Below are 18,929 nucleotides of genomic sequence, written 5' to 3' on the forward strand. Positions count from 1 at the left end.
CCACCTCTTTGGCTCCACCACTTCTACCTTTTTCCTTTTCACATTCCTTCTCAACAAGTATTGTTTCCAAGTGTCATGGTCATGTTTGTCGAATACGTGTTGTTTATAGCCGCATGCCGGATGTCTCGGTCATGCTTGTCTAGGACGTGTTATCTATAGCCGTATGCACGTTCCAACCTCCTTTTACATGCTTTCTCTTGTATAGCCATTTACTATTTTAAATTGTGTCAATACAAGAGTGTATGTGTAACGGCCCAGATCCACCGCTAGTAAATGTTGTCCTCGTTGGGCTTTCCCTTTCAGGCTTCCCCTCAAGCCTTTAAAACGCGTCTGCTAGGGGAAGGTTTCCACTCCTTTGTAAATGGTGTTTTTGTCCTCCCCCCCAACCAATGCCACATCCAATATATTCTAGCAGTGGATCTGGGTCGTTACAAATGGTATCAGAGCCAGACACCGGATGATGTGCTAGCCTTCGTTGTTCCCCAAAGGGGGGTAGACACTGTTGAGTTTTATGTTCTAAAACTCATAGTTTGTAAACAAAAACATATTCTATTTTCAATAAAGTTATTATTGTTATTCATTCAATAAAGATTGTTATTGAATAAAGTGAACTTTACGATCATTAATCTAAATCCAATAAACTAAGAACACTCTCGCTATAGTATGATTACTTTGAACTATATGTAGAGACATAAGAGTCGATCAAGTTCAAGTATATAGTCAAAATGATCTATAGTATAAGAATAAGGCTGAGTACCTTATTCTGGGGACACTATGGATGCGGCCCACTTTTGTATATGATATAAACAATGTGATCACTAAATTGTACATGTGGAGACATGTGAGTGGGGGCGTCCTATGCAATGAGTATTGCATAAGATCGGACCATGAAGAAAACCACTCTCACTTTATAAAGTCGTTTACTGTTGAGACTGATTTTCTTTTCATTCGATAACCTAGGTAACTCGGTTTTAATCCTGAGCTAACCATGAACTCCTGTTTATTCGGAATTATCCTTAGATTTGCATGGGTGAGAGTGGCTCTAGTTCGCCGACTCAACAGGCCTCCCATTTCAGGGGTAAGACTGGGTGAATGGCTGGGGACGTGGGGTGCAAGACGGAATTCACTCCTACCCACTTTTAGGGATAGAAGAAAGGTAGTTCCCTTAAGCACTGACTCCAGGTCTTGAACAAGGGGCCCCACCCTCTCATTGGCCTGAGAGGGATTCGGTTTACTGGTTGGACCACAAACCAATTGTTCATTAGAGGATCAGTGAGACATAAGGAACAAGAAGTAACTTTAGGGGTAAAACGGTAAATTGACCCAGCTCTAGTTACGAACAACCTGTGAAGGATCGACTTACTAATCATGGTTATATCAAATGGACAGAAATATATCTATAGTGAGGGGAGTGCAACTACTAGGCTATAGTGGAGTGTCCTAGTAGTTAACGAATGTTGGTTAACAAGGTTAATGAGTTTAGCCGGTTAATCTTGGATCGTTGGAGCCCATGATCTATAGGTCCATTAGGTCCCTCTGCTAGCTCATATCGGACTAAACCATAGAACAGTGTGACAAGTGAGTTCGAAGTGTTCGAATTCAAATTAGGGAATATGCGCTACATATATACGATATATTTAACCGCATTTTTGTTTTATTTACGAATTAAACAAAATGAGAGAATCAAGATATTTAAATTAAATATCTTAATCAATTATGTGTCGGAATTGATTGGGATTGACATTTGAATTAATATTAAATATTAATTAAATAGTTTAATTAATCATTTAATGTTACTTTAATTTGAAATTCATTATTCAAATTAATTGTTGAATTAAAATGAAGAAAGTCAAAATGTTGACTTCATTTAATGGAAAAATCCATGTTAGTGGAATTTTGAGGTGTCAAAATTTGGTTTAACCAAACTTGCATGTTTGCCAAATAAACCCCACAAGTTTGAGTGGAATTTTGAGTGTCAAAATTTGGTTAACTCAAACATGCATGCTTGCCACATAATCCCAAACATTTGAGTGGAATTTTGAGTGTCAAAATTTGGTGATCTCAAATTTGCATGAACATGCAAACATGACTCTTTAAATAGAGTGATCATGGTACATGGAAGGTCTTCTTCTTCTTGGTGAAAAACCTTGAGAAAAACCTCTCACAAACACTCTCTTCACATATACAAAATCCCTCCCAAGTTTAGTCACTCATCGGATTCCACAATCCCGTTCTAAGGCCGGAGGATAGTGGAGAAGACACTAGTGGTGGTTCGAAACCGGTTCGTGAGGAAAAAGAAGTTTGAACTACAAAAGGTTAGTATCTAAACTAATTAAGTTTTAATACTTATGAACATGCTAGTTATATACTATAATTAATGTTATTAAAGTGCTTAAGATCCAAATTGCTTCCGCATGTGTTATATTAACACCATCAGACACAAGGCGGTGTGCCAGTAAGGACGCTGGGCCCCAAAGGGGGTGGATTTGGTGGTGATCCCACATCAATTGGAAAAAGAAATGAGTGCTAGCGAGGACACTAGGCCCCGAAGGGGGTGGATTGTGATGTCTCACATTGGTTGGGGATGATAACAAATCACCCTTTATAAGGGTGTGGAAACCTTCTCCTAGCAAACATGTTTTAAAGCCTTGAGGGGAAGCTCGAAAGAGAAAGCCCAAAGAGGACAATATCTGTTAGCGGTGGATCTAGGCCGTTACAAATGGTATCAGAGCCAGACACCAGACGATGTGCCAGCTTTCTTGCTTTTCCCAAAGGGGATAGACACGAGGCGGTATGCCAGTAAGGACGCTAGGCTCCAAGTGGGGTGGATTTGGTGGGGGTCTCACATCGAATTGGAGAAAGGAACAAGTGCGAGCGTGGACGCTGGGCCCTGAGGGGGTGGATTTTGTGATGTCCCACGTTAGTTGGAGAGGAGAACAAAAATAAGGGAGTGGAAACCTTCCCCTAGCAGACGTAAGCCCGAAAGGGAAAGCCCAAAGGTACGCATATAGTATGATCGGTCACCAATATTATGTCTACACCCACCATGACTAAAATGACCCAAAATGTACTGTAGAGGGATATGACTCGTCGTCCCTTCTTCCTACCCGAGTTATATGTTGTCGTTGTTGCCTAATCACTTTTAGCTTATAACATTGTTTTCAACGTATTTCCTCACTCACATTTTTCAAAACATTTCTCTCAAACGTGACTCGAGGCTCGAACATAAAATTTTTATAGTTAAACGTGCTTTACTTAGAGACTAAAACAATCATCTTTACGTAAGAGCTCGGGATTAAAACATTGAATCTAGAACGTTCTAGAAGATGGAAATGAAGTGGTTGATAATGGAATGGATAGCGACATGCTTACATTTACATTTACATTTACATTATCTCTTAGTTTATAAATGCCCACTTCCATATATATATATACATAAAGCAAACTGGCCTATCTTTTTACCTATAATCGAGAATCGAACATCGAAGCTGTGAGATCCCACATTAGTTGGAGAGGGGAACAAAACATCGTGAAGAAACACGTTTTAAAATCGTGAAGCTGACGATGACACGTAATGGAACAAAACAGACAATATCTGTTAGCGTAGGGTTTGAGTTGTTTTAGAAACATCGATGTTTGTAATGATAGTTGATGTCTTATCCTCTGCACGTTAAATATGATATTTGAATTGCATAACAAAACAATATCATGAGATTTAAAAGTATTACTTATGGTTACGGGCATATCTCGATCTGCTCGTATCAAATTATTAAATACAAATTCTAAATATTTTTATGATTAAAATAAAAATAAAATTAAAGGGATTGTTATTTAATTTATTATTATTATTATTTTAAAAAGCTACATTCATACTTAATTTACTATGAAAATATAATATCTCTTATTTTAAGATAAATTTATTTAAATATTTAAAAAATTAATTTCAATTTAATTCAATAAGGTAATTTTTTAATTAAGTCTTTGTAAGTTTAATTAAGTCTTTGGGCTTTAAAAGTTAGAGGGTTGACTTGGTCAAAGAATGGATTGTGGGCTTTTGTTATGGGCCTTAAAACATATGAAGTTAATGGGCCGATGCATGTGTATTGGGCCTAGTTGAAGCCATTTTCTAACCTCGAGGTTTATACTACGTGGGGTGGAGATTTGAACGTTTGACTTTTTTGCTGAGGATTTACCTATATGACTCCCCGTTCAAACTCGCCTTGAAATTTTAGGGTTATGGCTCGGATCAGGATCACAACCAAAACCCTAAACCGTAAACTTGGCCAGAAGCAAATCTCATCTTGTGTCATCGCTACAGACCCCGATCACTAGACCACTAGCTCATCAAAGCCTATGAACACTACAGTTAGCAAAATTCCGAGCATTAGATAGATATTTATAAGAATTGAATTATGAATTCCAACTAAATGAACTTACTTTTATCTTCTTCTCCCTTGGATTTGTTTGTTTCTCGAGTGTCTTTACATAAAGGAATCGTACGGACAAAATGAAAAAAGAAATGACTTGACACCAACTTTTACATTCATTCATACCTCTAGTCTTTATAGTACATGAACGAGCCGAGACTACATTCAAACGAGAACGATCATGAGAATAAGATGACTAAGAAAGACTTTAAAAAAATGAGAGTTACTATCTATACCAACAAGGTGCACCTGCTCAATTATAGGTACTCCATAGTTAAGCTCGTTTTACCTCGGAGCAACTCTATATTAGGTGACTTCTTAGAATTGACTCGTATGGCTCGGCTCATACTCCCGGGCCTCCAAGGTATTTATTTCCCCGTAGCATTATAATAATAATTCCAACAAATGCACATAATTTAAGCAATATGTCTAATAAATACACTAAAAAAACATTGACTAAAAACAAAATTATTGGTAACGTCGGAGAACAAAAACAAAAACATATTCGAAACTTTTAAGGATTATGTCAACAAAAACGCATGTTTTACTATAATTAAATTAATTAGTTGTTAACAGAAAAATTAGATAATTAATAAAATAAATAAATATTGGTGCGTCAGATCAGGAATCGACCGAGTCGTATGACTCGGACCGACACCGAGTCAGTGTCCGATCCGTTTTTGACGGCCCAAACCATTTTGTGGGGCCCAGCCGTTTCCTCCCGTTACGGTCTGTTCAGTTCCACTTGCCCGCTTCTTTTTCCCTCCCACTCATAATACGACGTAGTTTCGTTTCTTAAGTAATATTTTAATAAATTAATTTATTTTTTGTTTTCATATAAATTAATTGAGTATTTGTTTATTAGAGGAGTAAAACATCAGTAACTATATGGTTTTTTCTTTATTTATAAAATATTATTTAAATAATTATATATAAATTATAACTTGCTTGTCTTTAAAGGAATAATGTACATTAAAGACAGAGGAGACAATTAATGAATTTTTAATATTTAATTTACTGTTCCTTGTTTTATAATAAAAAATAATAATAATAATAAATGGTAATGTTTTTATTCTTTACAAGGTGAAAGTAAAAATTCACTTGAAGTTAAATATTTGAATAATAATTAATTTTAAGGGTGAAAAAGGGCACAAATAAAAAATAAAAAATAAAAAATTTAATTTTTTTAATTTCTTAATTAAAGATATTTTTTAAAACAAAAAGTAGATATTTTTCATATTTGACCCTAAAATTATAAATTATTTTTAAAAAATTTGAGCAAATTTATCTAAATGAAAGCCGAAACGGCGACGTTTTAGATACCGAAAATCATGAACGAAAGAGGAATGTCCAACGGCTAAACCGAGGATCTTAACTATAGTTAGTTGAAAACTAACCCTAGTTAAGCTGTCCCCACTAACATGTCGAAGCTTTATAAAGTTTCAGGCTCTCTCTTCTCCATAGCCATTTATTTGTTTCCGAAAGGGAAAGAAGAAAATCAGAGACTAAAAGAACCAGAGAGTTCAAAAGCGACGGCACACAAAAGCTTCACGAATTCATCACAGAGGAGAAGAAATGGCGTTCTATGGCGATGAAGACGACGTATGGAAATGTCCGAAACACCCTTCCAAACGGCGGAGGATCGGAATATGTCCTCTCTGCCTCCGTGACCGCCTCCTCACTCTCTGCCCTGACTGCGCCAACGTCCGTCCTTGCAACTGTTGTGTAACTACCACCACCACCACCACTACCTCTTCTTCTTCTTCTTCTTCCTCCTCTTTCTCTCGCTTCTCCTCTGCCGATGTTGCCTCTCTTGGATCCGTTGGCCGTCTCTCGAATCTGATTGACGGCGAGCCGGCCTTCCGCCGCTCTCGCTCTCTTGCTGCGATTCCGTTTCTTCGATCGAGATCGCGACTCGTTTCAGATTCGGATGACTGTTCGTCGTCTGGTAATAGTGCTAGAGCGTCGTCGTTTTGGTCGATTTTCAGGTCGAGGAGTAAGAGGAGCGGTCATGACAGCGGAAGAACCGAGACAGCAGCGGAAATCGAATTCAGGCGGAGAGAGAAGGAAGTAGCGGAAGTTGAAGAGGCGATGAGACGAACGTTGATGATCCGGTCAAGATCAGTTGTGGTTTCCGATTCTAGCGGGAGATTCGTCCGGCCACCAGTGAAGGCTAAGACGTGGTACTTTCCGAGTCCGATCAAAGCTTTTCGGCAATCGAAGATTTCAAAGGCCGTTCTCACGGAACGGTCTCCGTTACACAGAGGTTGAATCTCAACTGCTTTCGTCTCATTTTCGAATTTCAAATTTCAAATTTCGAATTGAAAATCTGAAGAACAAAAACAATATTTAAAAAAAAAAAAAAAAAAAAAAAAAAAGCAGAATCAGAAGCTGAAGTCGTAGTTGAAATTGAAGAATATGCATATTGTTACATATTTCTTTTCTTTTCCTTTTGGCTCTTGGAATTCTGTGAACGAAAAGAAGTTTATGTAATTATTAGTGCAAGATTTGTGAATGTTCATCTCTGGTCATTGTCTGTAATATAGATGAGGGGCCAAGAATATGATGAATGTTAGAGAGATTGATTCTGATAAGGGAAAAGAAGAGCAATAATTGGGAGAAATAGGGACATTATTTTGGTTCAAATGGGAGATTATTACCACTATATTTGATTTGGTGACATTTTGCCAAACTCCTTTATTTAGGGCAATGGGAAAGAAAGTGTTTGTAAGTTTAAGAATCTTTGGAAGAAGGGGCTTTTAGCTACCTCATATCTCATCATTATTTCTTCTTCCGGTTCATTTTTGGCCCTACTACTTTTTTTCAATTGTGGTTGCAACTTCATTCAAATTTATGTTTTAATCTCATTTTGTGTACTTTAAATCTTAAGGATTGAAATTTTGGGGTTGACATTTGTTCATAGGCTAATACTGATTTTTCTTGGACCAATTCGATGTGGGGATAGTTTTCACTCTTAGAAGTGAAAAGTAAATAACCTAAATGTTTGATGATAAAAGTCCCACATCTCCTAATTTATGGAATGATCATGTCTTTATAATCAAAGAATACTCTCTCCATCTCCATTGGTATGAGACCAATGGAGCTTATACTCAAAATGGACAATATCATACCATGGAGAGTCGTGTTCATCTAACATGCTATCAGAGCCATGCCCTAAACTTAGTCGTGCCAATATATTGGTAAATCTTCAAATGTCGAACAAAGAACTCCAAAAGAAAAGGAGTCAGGCCTCCCTCAAAGGTAATAATCTAGGAGGTGTTGGATGATAAAAGTCCCACATAAATACTCTCTCTATGGGTATGAGACCTTTTGGGAAAGCTCAAAGCAAAGCCACGAGAACCTAGGCTCAAAGTGGACAATATCATACCATTGAAAGCTTATACTCAAAGTGGACAATATCATACCATTGTGGAGAGTCGTGGACAATATCATACCATTGAAAGCTTATACTCAAAGTGGACAATATCATACCATTGTGGAGAGTCGTGTTCGTGACGAATCACATGAATAGGTATATTTTTTTTTTTAGATAATGGTCCTATTTGATAATATTTTTCTTTTTCTTTTCTTTATTTCTTGTTTTAAATTTAAAATCTAAAATTTAGAATCCATCGAGAAACATTTATTGGTTTTCAATATTAGAAATGTTTCTAAAATAATAAAAAACAAGAAATATGATATTTCAAGTCATGATCATTCTTTATGATTATATTTAATATCTTATTTAATAAGCAAAAATAAATTTTATTTTCATCAAAAGTGAAAACTATAGACTTGATTAATGATTAGATTATTATTATATTTTTTCTTCAAAAAGAATAATTGAATTATCTTTATATCAATCATCATATTACTATTAACATATGATGCCAAATGCTAAGGAAAAAATATTATTTTTTTTTTTTCTTAAATCTTCTTGTTGATTTTTTAGAGGGTTTATTTATTTATTTATTTATTATTTTTATTTATTTATTTTTATTTGTGTTGATATTGGAAAATCAAGATTTTTGTGTTGAATGGATCAACTTTATATTATAATTTTAAACCATAGTTTTGCCTTCTTTATATATATATTTTCAAAATATATATATTTATTCTTTTCAATTTTCTTTATATATATATATTTAAAGTTGTTAATCTAACATGGTATCAGAGTCATGCCCTAAACTTCGTCATGTTAATAGATTGGTAAATTTTCAAATGTCGAACAAAGAACTCCAAAAAGAAAAATGAGTCGAGCCTCGATTAAGGGGAGGCGTGCTTTGTTCGAGGGGAGGTGGGTTTATAAACAAAGAATACTCTCTCTATTGGTACGAGACCTTTTGGGGAAGCCCAAAACAAAGCCATGAGAGCGTATGCTCAAGTGGACAATATCATACCAGGAGAGTTGTGTTTATCTGGATATTTCTATCCAAAATTATTATTGAAATTGTTTGAAGTTTATTATTATTTTATATATATTTTAAGGATTTTTTATTTTAAAATTATTAATTTAGCCCATTTTATTTGATAGAAATGTAGTAATAAATGAAATAAATGAACAAAAAATCTAGCAGTTTAGATTCTTGTTAAATAGAATCTAAATAATAAAATGATTTTCTTTATTTTAATTATTGATGTTGAATTTAATAATTGTTCCTATCAAATTACAAAATCAAAATAGATACAAAAGGAAACAAATAAAAATAATTATTAGATATTAAGACAATAATAAATATTATTTTTCATTTTTAGGATTTCAACGGTCCATTGTTCCCAATTTCTTCAATAATAATTAGAACATTATTTAAAATAATTTGAAATTTTATTTTGAAGCAACACCTAATTTGTTATATACATTCACATGCTTCACATTTTAAATATGATAATAATAATAATGGACCTACTCGGGTCTACTAGGGAGAGATTTTCATAAATGTTTCCCCCTTTAGGGACCTAGTGTCATCGTTGACACGGTGTCACAATCGCACTTTTAATGGCAGCGGACTTGCGATTGTGCGACACTCACTTTCCAACGACAAGTGAGCTAAGTCAATTCGTTCTTGTGTCGCCTACGGCCAAGCGACGTATGCTCGAGCCTCTGGCCTTAGTTTTAAGAGAAGGTTCGAGGGCAGAGAGAGATTTTTGAAATAGACGTTATATAAGCAAGCAAGAGAGAAATAACAACGGCTTACAATATATAATCTTGGGTAGGGAGAAATTGACAACTAGTCGTATCCCCCTATAGTACATTCTGAGGCATTTCATATCTGACAGGTCTAGACATGATATTTCTGAAACGAATATGAAAAGACATAAAGGATTGGGCTTGTCATGGGCAACACGCCTTGGACGAGCATGACCGTGACACACAGCACCCTGTGTCTGGTGTCTGGGTCTAGAGATTTTCATAAATGTTTCCCCCTTTAGGGACCTAGTGTCCTCGTTGGCACAGCACCATGTGTCTGGGTCTGATATCATTTATAACAGTACAAGCCCAATGCTAGTAGATATTGTCTGCTTGGACCCGTTATGTATCATTATCAATCTCATAGTTTTAAAACGCATCTACTATGAAGATGTTTCCATACTCTTATAAGGAATGATTCATTTCTATCTCCAACGGATGTGGAATCTTAGAACTCCCAACAACGCTTTCAAAATGTATCATACACACCTTATGTTGAACGTTAACTCATACTGCATTAAATCGTAATTGCTAACCTTCGTTAATCACTATAGAGACCAAACCGAACTCGTACTTAAAAACACGTTATCAAATACAAATATAAGAACACAAACCCATGTGAAAAATAATAATTATGGTCCATTATTATTATTATTATTATTATTCATTTGTTTGTTGTGTATTTATAATTTGGAAACGTTTATTTAAAGTATGAAGATGGAATATTTGTCGGGTGCAATGCATGGAGCAGACAGTACAGAGAACTTCCCTGTTCTAACCTTCTTGTCTCCATTTTATGTTTTTTTTTTCCCTTTTTTTCTATTTCTATGTTCCATTATTAAAACAAAATAAAATAAAAAAACATTTTTGTTACGAATCTTTGTCTACTAACTTAAGTAGCAAAGCTTGTGTGACAAGTATCGCACTCATCTCGAGAACATATTTCTTATGTCTTGCCTCGAGAGAATTTTGGTTTAAATTAACAATTTAGTTCTTAAACTGGTCCCGTAACTTCTTTGTAAAGAAGAAATAGAAAAAGTAAGTAAATTCCTTTCGAGTTTTGCCTTCACCCTTACGTGCACTCGCCTTAGGCGAGGCTGATCCCACGCAACTAAAATAGTTGCTTCAGAGGTCGTGCAAACAACTTCTGGCTTCGCTAACGAATCCTGCCAGTTCCTGGGGCCCCTCCAACCCTAATCAATAACTGGGGTGGCTCGAGAGGTGCTACTTGTGGCACCAACATCGGTGAAAGTTCTACATTGTAATCTCCGTCTAAAAGAATGGTATCGTCCGCAGGTTCAACCCGATAAATTACCTTAGAATATGGTATTGGTTTTATTATTGTTATTTTAAGTTACAAGAATTAAAAAAAATAATAATAATAAATAAAGGAATTTAAGTAGTGATTGGTGGAGCCCACAGATCTAGTGAACACGTGTATAGTAGTGGATGAATATCCAAAGCCCAGCCCCAGGGGTTACCGGGGGAAAGCGGTGGATGAAGGAGGGAGGAGAAGTGGGGTCCACAGAAGAGGGAACAGACCATGTGGGAGATGGGCCCCACCTTACACGTGACAACCTCCCCCTTTTTCCTTCTCTTTTTTTTTTTCTTTTTTTTTTTTGAGGAGCAAGGGCAAAAAAGTCTTTTCGCTTCCTATTTTTAATAAAATTAATTTTCGTGGGAACATTGATTTTCTGCTCGGCGACAGACATACGCATTACTCGCACACGCCCCTTATAAGAACTATATATATATATATATATATATATATATGTATCTGATAAATTTTTAATTTTTAATAATTAATTAATGTATCAATTATAAAATTAGACATATTTTAATTTTTTTAAAAAAATATATAAATCATTAAAAAAAAGTTTTGCAGACGTGGCAATAGAGTACTTTGTAAGTTTCACACGTAGACAACTTTTTTACTTGGGACTTTGTTTTTTCGTTTGTGTTGTTTTCTCTCTCCTTATTTGGATTGCTTGTAATGTAATAAAAACTTGATAATTTATTACTAAAATATATAAATATTTATTCCTAAAATACATAAATTCTTGTGAGATCCCATGGAAGAGAGGGAAAGGAAGCATTATTGGGTGTTGAAACCTCTCCCTAGTAAACACGTTAAACCGTGAGGCTGATGACAATAGGACAAAACGAACAATATCTGTTAGTGGTGGGCTGAGACTGTTACAAATGGTATTCGAGCTAGACACTAGGCAATGTGTCAGTACGTTGGGCCTCTAAGGGGGTGGATTGTGAGATCCCACATTGGTTGGAGAGGAGGTCGAAGCGTTCCTCGTAAGAGTGTGGAAACCTCTCCCTAGCAGATGCGTTATAAAACCATGAGGATGTCAACGATATGTAATGGGCTAGAGCAAACAATATCTGTTAGCGGTGTGGAAATCTCTCCCTAGCAAATCCATTGTAAAACCGAGACTAACGATGATCTGTAACGGCCCAAAATAAGAGGATGGACCAAAATAAAATGTTATTTTAAGTATAGATGTTCATATGACTTGATAATTCGATCAATCTAGGCTACTTAACCCAAATGGGTTAATTACTAGTAATTATGATACAGGACATGAGAGTTATAACATTGACCATAAGTTATTATAAATTTATTTTTAGGCTATAAATGATTTGTTGTATTAAAATGAAAGTGGCACATTAATCAGCTTGTTGTGCTTAGAATAGAATCATTCAAGTTATCTTGTAGAGTGATTCAAATCACAGCTTGATCTTGATCATCTCTATATATTAATAAAATTAAAAAAAATCAAACTCGAGATTTTGAACTACTAAAAATGTCTTTACGAGTAGATCTTATTTTCGATCATTAACTTTCATACACGAGAATATGTTTACATGAACAACAATTAAACAGACAGAAACCCAAATGAAGAAAGTCCGTTTAGTCTTCAACAACGCTTAAATTTTGAAACATATACGAGAGAATAAACGACACGATCAAGCAACAGTGATGCAAGAACAATCACCAGCACATTTAGCAAAGGACTTGGTGTCTTGAGGGCCTTCAATCTTGGAAATGGTGCAGCTCCAACCTTCTCCACACTCGCAAGAGGCTCCTTCAAAGCCGCCCTCGCCGGCCAATTGCTGCAACTTGACGGCCCCCTCGGCTGTCCCTTCGCTGCATGATATCATGTTCATATAAAAAGAGTACCCACACGAACTTTGTTGTAATGGTTCATGATACTTACATTATGCAGACGCAGTTGTTGCCACAATTGACAAAGGTCTTCCCTGCATCAGGGCCTTGAGTTCTTTTGATCTCGCATTTCCAACCTTCCCCACATTTGCAATATGCCTTCCCAAGTACTCCCTTTGCTCCAACTTCTACCTCACTCCCCACACTACTTGAATATTAAGAAATAGAATTTGAGAAATGTTTGCTATCGTTTCGAAGGTCCATGGTTGTGATACTCGAGTAAAAGATGGGTACGTAGATCAAGTATGTGATGTCCCATATTGGTTGGGGTGTAGAAACCTAGAAACCTTCCCCTAGTAGATGCGCTTTAAAGCCTTGAGAAGAAGCCCGAAAGGGAAAGCTAGAGAGGACAATATCTGCTAGCGGTGGGTCTAGGTCGTTACAAATAGTATCAGAGCTAGACATCGGACAATGTGTCAGTTTTCTCGCTGTTCCCCGAAGGGGGGTAGACACGAGACGGTGTGCAAGTAAGGACGCTAGGCCCCGAAAGGAGGTGGATTTGATGGCGGTCCCACATCGATGGGAGAAAGGAACGAGTGCCAGCGAGGACGCTGACCCGAAGGAGGGTGGATTGTGATGTTTCATATTGGTCGAGGGAGGATAACAAAACACCATTTATAAGGGTGTGGAAACCTTCCCCTGGTAGAAGCTTTTTAAAGCCGGGAGAGAAAGCCCAAAGAAGACAATATTTGCTAGCGGTGGGCCTCGTTACTTACAAAGTAAGACCATGTTCAAACGAGTAATGTTTATGAGAATTTATAGTTAGTACATGTGCTGAGAAAGCACGTTTTTTTTATTGACTCAATCTTAGTAATTTCAAACGTGAAGTGTACTTTTGTAAAGTGTGAGATTGACAACAATACGTAACGGGCCAAAACGGACAATATCTAGGGTTTAGGTGGTTACAAATGATATTAGAGCCAAATACCGAGCGGTGTGCCAACGAGGACGCTGGACTCTCAAAGGGGGTAGATTGTGAGATCCCACATCGATTAGAGAGGAGGACAAAACATTCTTTACTAGAGTGTTAAAACCTCTTGTGTCAGAGCTAGACACTGAGCAGTGTGCCAACAAGGACGTTGGCCCACAAGAGGGGTAGATTGTGAGATCACACATCCATTGGAGGGGAGAACAAAACATTCCTTACAAGAGTGTGAAAACCTCTTTGTGTAAGAGCCAGACACCAAGCGGTGTGCCAGCCAAGACGCTGACCCACAATAGGTGTGAATTGTGAGATGCTACATCGATTGGAGAGGAGAACGAATCATTCCTTATAACTGGAAACCTCTCTCTAGCAGAAGCATTTTATGGCAATGTAATGAGCCAGAGTGGAAAATATCTACTAACAATAGACTTGAGTTGTGACAATTTTGCTCGAAACAATTTTATATCAAAAGACTCATGTTGGTGTGTTAGTTTGTGGAGATAATTTTAACTCTTAGAATAATTCAAGACAAAGTAGGTTTTACGATCGGGACCAATATCAAATCTAGATTTCAAATCATTCAAATCTTAATCTGAATCTTAGGCAAAAACGTGTAAAGAATGATTCGAAGCATATAAAAAAAGATCAAAGCATATAAACAAAATAAACTTAAACAAACAATAAAAAACAAGATCAAAGCAATATAAAAAAGAACGAAAAAGAAAGAAATGGGAAGAAAAACCTGAGAGATTGAATGGCTTTTGCCTCACTCTCCATTTTCTCTTTGCAATTTTTAAGCTTTCTTTGTGTCAATGGAAAAGCGTTCAACCCTTATTTATATTCATACCGAGTGGAATATTCTAGATGGATTAGGAAAAGACTAAAATACCCAAGGTGTCATTCCTCGCATTTGTTTTTGTTGAGGACAAATTGGTCATTTTACTATATGATATTTAATCATTCTCATCTTCTTGGCTGCACTTTTAGTGGTTTAGAATGGTCATTGAGAATGATTTTATCATAATAATAATTAGGCTTCAATTTTGGAGCCATTCTCAATTAACATATACCATTTATTTTGGAAAGGAGCGGAGTAAGTGAGACAACTCTGACAAACACGGGTTAAGAACGCAAACAAAGCAGAAGCTCGAGCATTGTTATATTTCATTCGGAGAAAGGAGTCTAAAAAGGTTAGGGGAGCGAATCGAAACGACCCATTTTCGTACTGTCCCTTAAAATAATATAGAATATTTGAAACATTATTAGTTTAAAGTGGTTTCCAAATCAGCATATCTTGTTTTATTATGGAATAGACCCGTTTCAAGCACGATCATGACCAATTAATTATATATATATAGATTGAGGTGTTCGACCATATATAACTAGTTGAGTAACGTTTAGGTTAACTCTCAAGTAAAAATACAGATAAATTAGAAATAAATACTTCTGAGCTTTAATTTTTTGTATTCACTTTAATTGTTGTTGTTTAAGGGCGACATTGTCCGAAGAAAGAAAATTGTCGGACTCTACTTTATAATATTGACATTTGTGGAAAATAATGATATTATGTAGTGTTTAGGGGTGTACATGGTCTGGATTGGATTGGGTTGGGATGAGAGATTTTTTTAGTTGAGAGTTAACCCAACCCAAATCCGAAGGTTTTGGTTGGTTGGACTCAAAAAAAAATTAACAACCCAACCATCTATTTTCGAGTTGGGTTTGGGTTGTTCCAAATTGAGAAGAGACAAGAAGTGGAGCAGAGAAACAACGTAGCACTGAGTGGAGAAGTCCGACGAGAAACACAGAGCGGAGAAGTCTGATGACAAACCTAGAGTGGTGAAGTCTGACGGAAGTGGAATGGAATGCCAAACGGAGAGATCGTTGGTGACGATGTTTGATGAGAAACACAGGGACGAGGTCGAGCGGAGAAATGAGAACTGAGAAGAGAGTCCGACGGAGAAATAAAGAGGTGACTGATGAGCAACATCAATGTCCGCTATGAGATGAGAACGACGTCAACGGAGAAATAAAGAAGCCAACGACGAAGACAAACGTAGTGAGATGAGAATGATGAAGACAAACAACTTAGAGACAATGAGAAAGATGAGAACAGTGAAAATACGTATTTCATCTCATGTATCGAACAGAGAGAGAGACAAAGAGTCAAAAAGTTATTAATTCAATCTCGTGTGTATTGAAGAGTAAAGAGACCCACTCTGCACTCTGGCTAGGTGCAAGGGTAGACAACGTGACTTATGGGCTTGGGCTTGAGCCATTTTTTTTTAAAGATTTTCGAGTTGGGTCGGTTGTCCCAATAATTTAAATTTCGAACTCGAATCCAACCCGAACCGAATCAGGTTCCAAAAAATGAACTCAATCCAAACCCGAAATCCTTCTAAACCCAACACAACCCTTTTAAAAAGACAATACCGCCCTTTTAAATTACCATTACGACCCCATTGACAATTGTGGTATGCATATTTGATTCCATTAAAAGAATTACATTATTATTAACCATAGCTTTACATATAGATATTTATTTTATATTTTATTAATTTGTTACGATATAGTAAAAATGCCAATTTTACCCCTCATATTAATGTCACACTATTTTTATAGTGTATAGTTTTAAAAGATTATAATAATGAAGTTGATAATGGAGATGGAAAAAATCATATCTTATTTCTAGAAAAATAATATCACCAACCCACTTAACCCTCTTTTTTAAAAACTTTAAACATAATCTTAATCTTTGGTTCACTTCACTAACTAAAATTTATATTTATTATTTGAAAACTTAGGTACCTTATGTTTATAAATAATTATAATGTTACCAAGTTGAAATATCTCTAAGTTGGCACTCATAGCTTGACCACTATCAAACTTTATCTTAAAATAATAAATGTGATCATTTTTCCACCATTGCATACAAAATGAGAAGTATTTTAATGTTTCTCTCTCAAATTATAATTAGGTAATATCTATTAAGATATCGACTACACCTTATCTTATCCAGTAATTTTTTTTTAGTCTAGAAGCAAATAGATGTGCCAGTAAGAACGCTGGCCCCAAAGGGAGTGGATTTGGGGGCGGTCCCACATCGATTGGAAGAAGGAAAGAGTGCCGGCGAGGACGCTGGCCCCGAAAGGGGGTGGATTGTGATGTCCCACATTGGTTTGGGAGGAGAACAAATCACCATTTATGAGGGTGTGGAAACCTTCCCCTAGCAGACGCGTTTTAAAGCCTTGAGGGGAAGCCCGAAAGGGAAAGCCGAAAGGTAATATCCGTTCAAGAAATTCTCCTTTTTTTTTTATTTACTCTCCTGTAAAGTTACTCTCCTGTAAAGGTTCAGTCGTTTCTCTTTCATTTTCTTCGTTTACAGTGTTTGAATAAATAAGATCACTTATATAAGAGCCCAAGCCCACCGCTAGCAAATATTGTCCTCTTCGGGCTTTCCCTCAACTAGAGGTTTTCACACTCTTATAAATAATGTTTTGTTCTCCTCCCTAACCGGTGTAGAATCTCACAATTCATCCTCCTTCGGGACCCAACGTCCTCGCTAGCACTCATTCTCTTCTCCAATTGATGTGGGACCTCCCAATCCACCTCCTCCAGGGCCCAACATCCTTGCCAGCACACCGCCTCATGTCCACCCCTTTAGGGTTCAGCCTCCTCACTGACACATCGTCCGGTGTCTAGCTCGAGAACCCACATCAGTTAGAGAGGAGAACAAAACATTCTCTATAAAGAGTGTGAAAACCTCTCCCGAGCCGACCCATTTTAAAAACCTTAAGGGAAAGTCCAAAGAGAACAATATCGGCTAGAGGTAAGCTTAGATCGTTACATCTTATTTTCGGGATGACTCTCATAGTACATGGTATATTCATATACCCTTTCCTTTACTCGAGCGTCACATCAAAGATATTTTTCGGTGAAGAAGCAAATGGGAATAAACAAAGATTTGATGAAGCCCCTCAAGCATGTCCTATATAAGGAGATGAATGGATTGATTGTATACTCATCCCTTTACCAATGGCTATCTCTAAATCTTTGTCTCTTACTTTTCTTCTACTCCTTGGTTTAGGCTTAGCTTCGGCGGCCAGAACCCTTCTCTCTTATGATCCTCCACATCACTCCGATGTAGGCTATGGATACCAGCATAACCCAAGAGTAGGGTATGATCATGACCATCATGATGGACCTTATGGTGCATATGGTGGTGGGTCCGGTGGAGGATATGGAGCTGGAGCTGGCTCTGCTCTTGGAGGCTCTGGATATGGAAGTGGCGGCGGCGGCGGAGGTGGTTCTGGCTATGCAGGTGTAGGAGACCTTGGAGGTAGTGGATATGGAAGTGGTGGTGGTGGAGGAAGTGGTGTAGGATATGGGGATTTGGGTGGACATGGGAAAGGCTATGGTAGCGGTGGTGGTGGAGGAAGTGGTGTAGGATATGGGGATTTGGGTGGACATGGAAAGGGCTATGGTAGCGGTGGTGGTGGAGGGAGTGGGTATGGCGGTGGAGCTGATCATGGAGTTGGGTATGGTAGTGGCGGAGGTGGAGGATATGGAGCTGGAGGTGGAGCTGGATATGGTCCAGGAGGAGACCGTGGTGTTGGCTATGGGAGTGGAGGAGGGGGTGGGTCAGGTGGTGGTTATGGTGGTGGAGCCAAAGGGTATGGTGGTGGTGCTAAAGGAAGTGGATATGGGAGTGGTGGCGGCGCCGGAAGTGGCTACGGTGGTGTTGGTGGTGAAGGAGGATATGATGGTGGATATTGACCTTAAACGAACACAATCTCAAAGCTTATCGTTAAAATGAAAATGCTTGCCTAGTTTTCAATGTGTTTGATAAAATAAGAAGAATTTGGGTAAGAATGTTTAAGTTTCTATATGAATGATGAGTACGAAGTTATCTTATAATCTCTCGTGCACGATTCTAGTAGATCATCTCATATAAATGTAGAGACTGATCCTGCATGTGGGTTCACATTATACCGAGCACGACCCTAATAGATCTTTTCGTATATATGCAGAGAGTGATCATGTATGTGGGTGCTTATTGTACCGGGCACGATCCTAGTAGATCATCTCGTATACATATAGAGAGTGATCTTGCATGTGGGTTCATATCGTACTGGGCACGACCCCAATAGATCA

General features: G+C 37.2%; 3 protein-coding genes across 4 annotated transcripts; 2 read left to right on the forward strand and 1 right to left on the reverse strand.

The window, feature by feature from the left end:
- Positions 1 to 5,804: 5,804 nt before the first annotated feature.
- LOC111800860 (suppressor protein SRP40-like) lies at positions 5,805 to 7,228 on the forward strand. The gene has a single exon (XM_023684746.1). The coding sequence runs from the start codon at positions 6,003 to 6,005 to the stop codon at positions 6,696 to 6,698; it is 696 nt and encodes a 231-aa protein (XP_023540514.1). The 5' UTR covers positions 5,805 to 6,002; the 3' UTR covers positions 6,699 to 7,228.
- Positions 7,229 to 12,415: 5,187 nt separating this feature from the next.
- Positions 12,416 to 14,583, reverse strand: LOC111800878. Of its 2 annotated transcripts, none has more exons than XM_023684783.1 (3): positions 14,521 to 14,583; positions 12,846 to 12,998; positions 12,416 to 12,775 (listed from the first exon to the last, which is right to left on the reverse strand). In XM_023684783.1, exons 1-3 carry the CDS (start codon positions 14,553 to 14,555, stop codon positions 12,595 to 12,597), a joined length of 369 nt encoding a protein of 122 aa, XP_023540551.1. In that variant the 5' UTR covers positions 14,556 to 14,583; the 3' UTR covers positions 12,416 to 12,594. The 2 variants fall into 2 exon arrangements, with proteins under 2 accessions (XP_023540551.1, XP_023540550.1); XM_023684782.1 differs by having other exon boundaries at positions 12,846 to 13,001.
- A 3,217-nt stretch (positions 14,584 to 17,800) lies between these two features.
- LOC111800151 (glycine-rich cell wall structural protein 1.8-like) lies at positions 17,801 to 18,551 on the forward strand. Its single transcript, XM_023683740.1, has one exon. It carries the CDS (start codon positions 17,811 to 17,813, stop codon positions 18,549 to 18,551), a length of 741 nt encoding a protein of 246 aa, XP_023539508.1. The 5' UTR covers positions 17,801 to 17,810.
- Positions 18,552 to 18,929: the final 378 nt, after the last annotated feature.

Source organism: Cucurbita pepo, chromosome LG08 (genome assembly GCF_002806865.2).
Source record: "Cucurbita pepo subsp. pepo cultivar mu-cu-16 chromosome LG08, ASM280686v2, whole genome shotgun sequence".
NCBI lineage: Eukaryota > Viridiplantae > Streptophyta > Magnoliopsida > Cucurbitales > Cucurbitaceae > Cucurbita > Cucurbita pepo.

Bases quoted from the DNA above. Each gene is read 5' to 3' on its own strand.
- LOC111800860 (XM_023684746.1), top strand. From the start codon at position 6,003: ATGGCGTTCTATGGCGATGAAGACGACGTATGGAAATGTCCGAAACAC.
- LOC111800878 (XM_023684782.1), bottom strand. From the start codon at position 14,555: ATGGAGAGTGAGGCAAAAGCCATTCAATCTCTCAG. The intron at 13,002-14,520 runs GTTTTTCTTCCC...TTAATATTCAAG, and splicing joins AAAGCCATTCAATCTCTCAG to TAGTGTGGGGAGTGAGGTAG. The intron at 12,776-12,845 runs GTAAGTATCATG...GATATCATGCAG, and splicing joins AACAACTGCGTCTGCATAAT to CGAAGGGACAGCCGAGGGGG.
- LOC111800151 (XM_023683740.1), top strand. From the start codon at position 17,811: ATGGCTATCTCTAAATCTTTGTCTCTTACTTTTCTTCTACTCCTTGGT.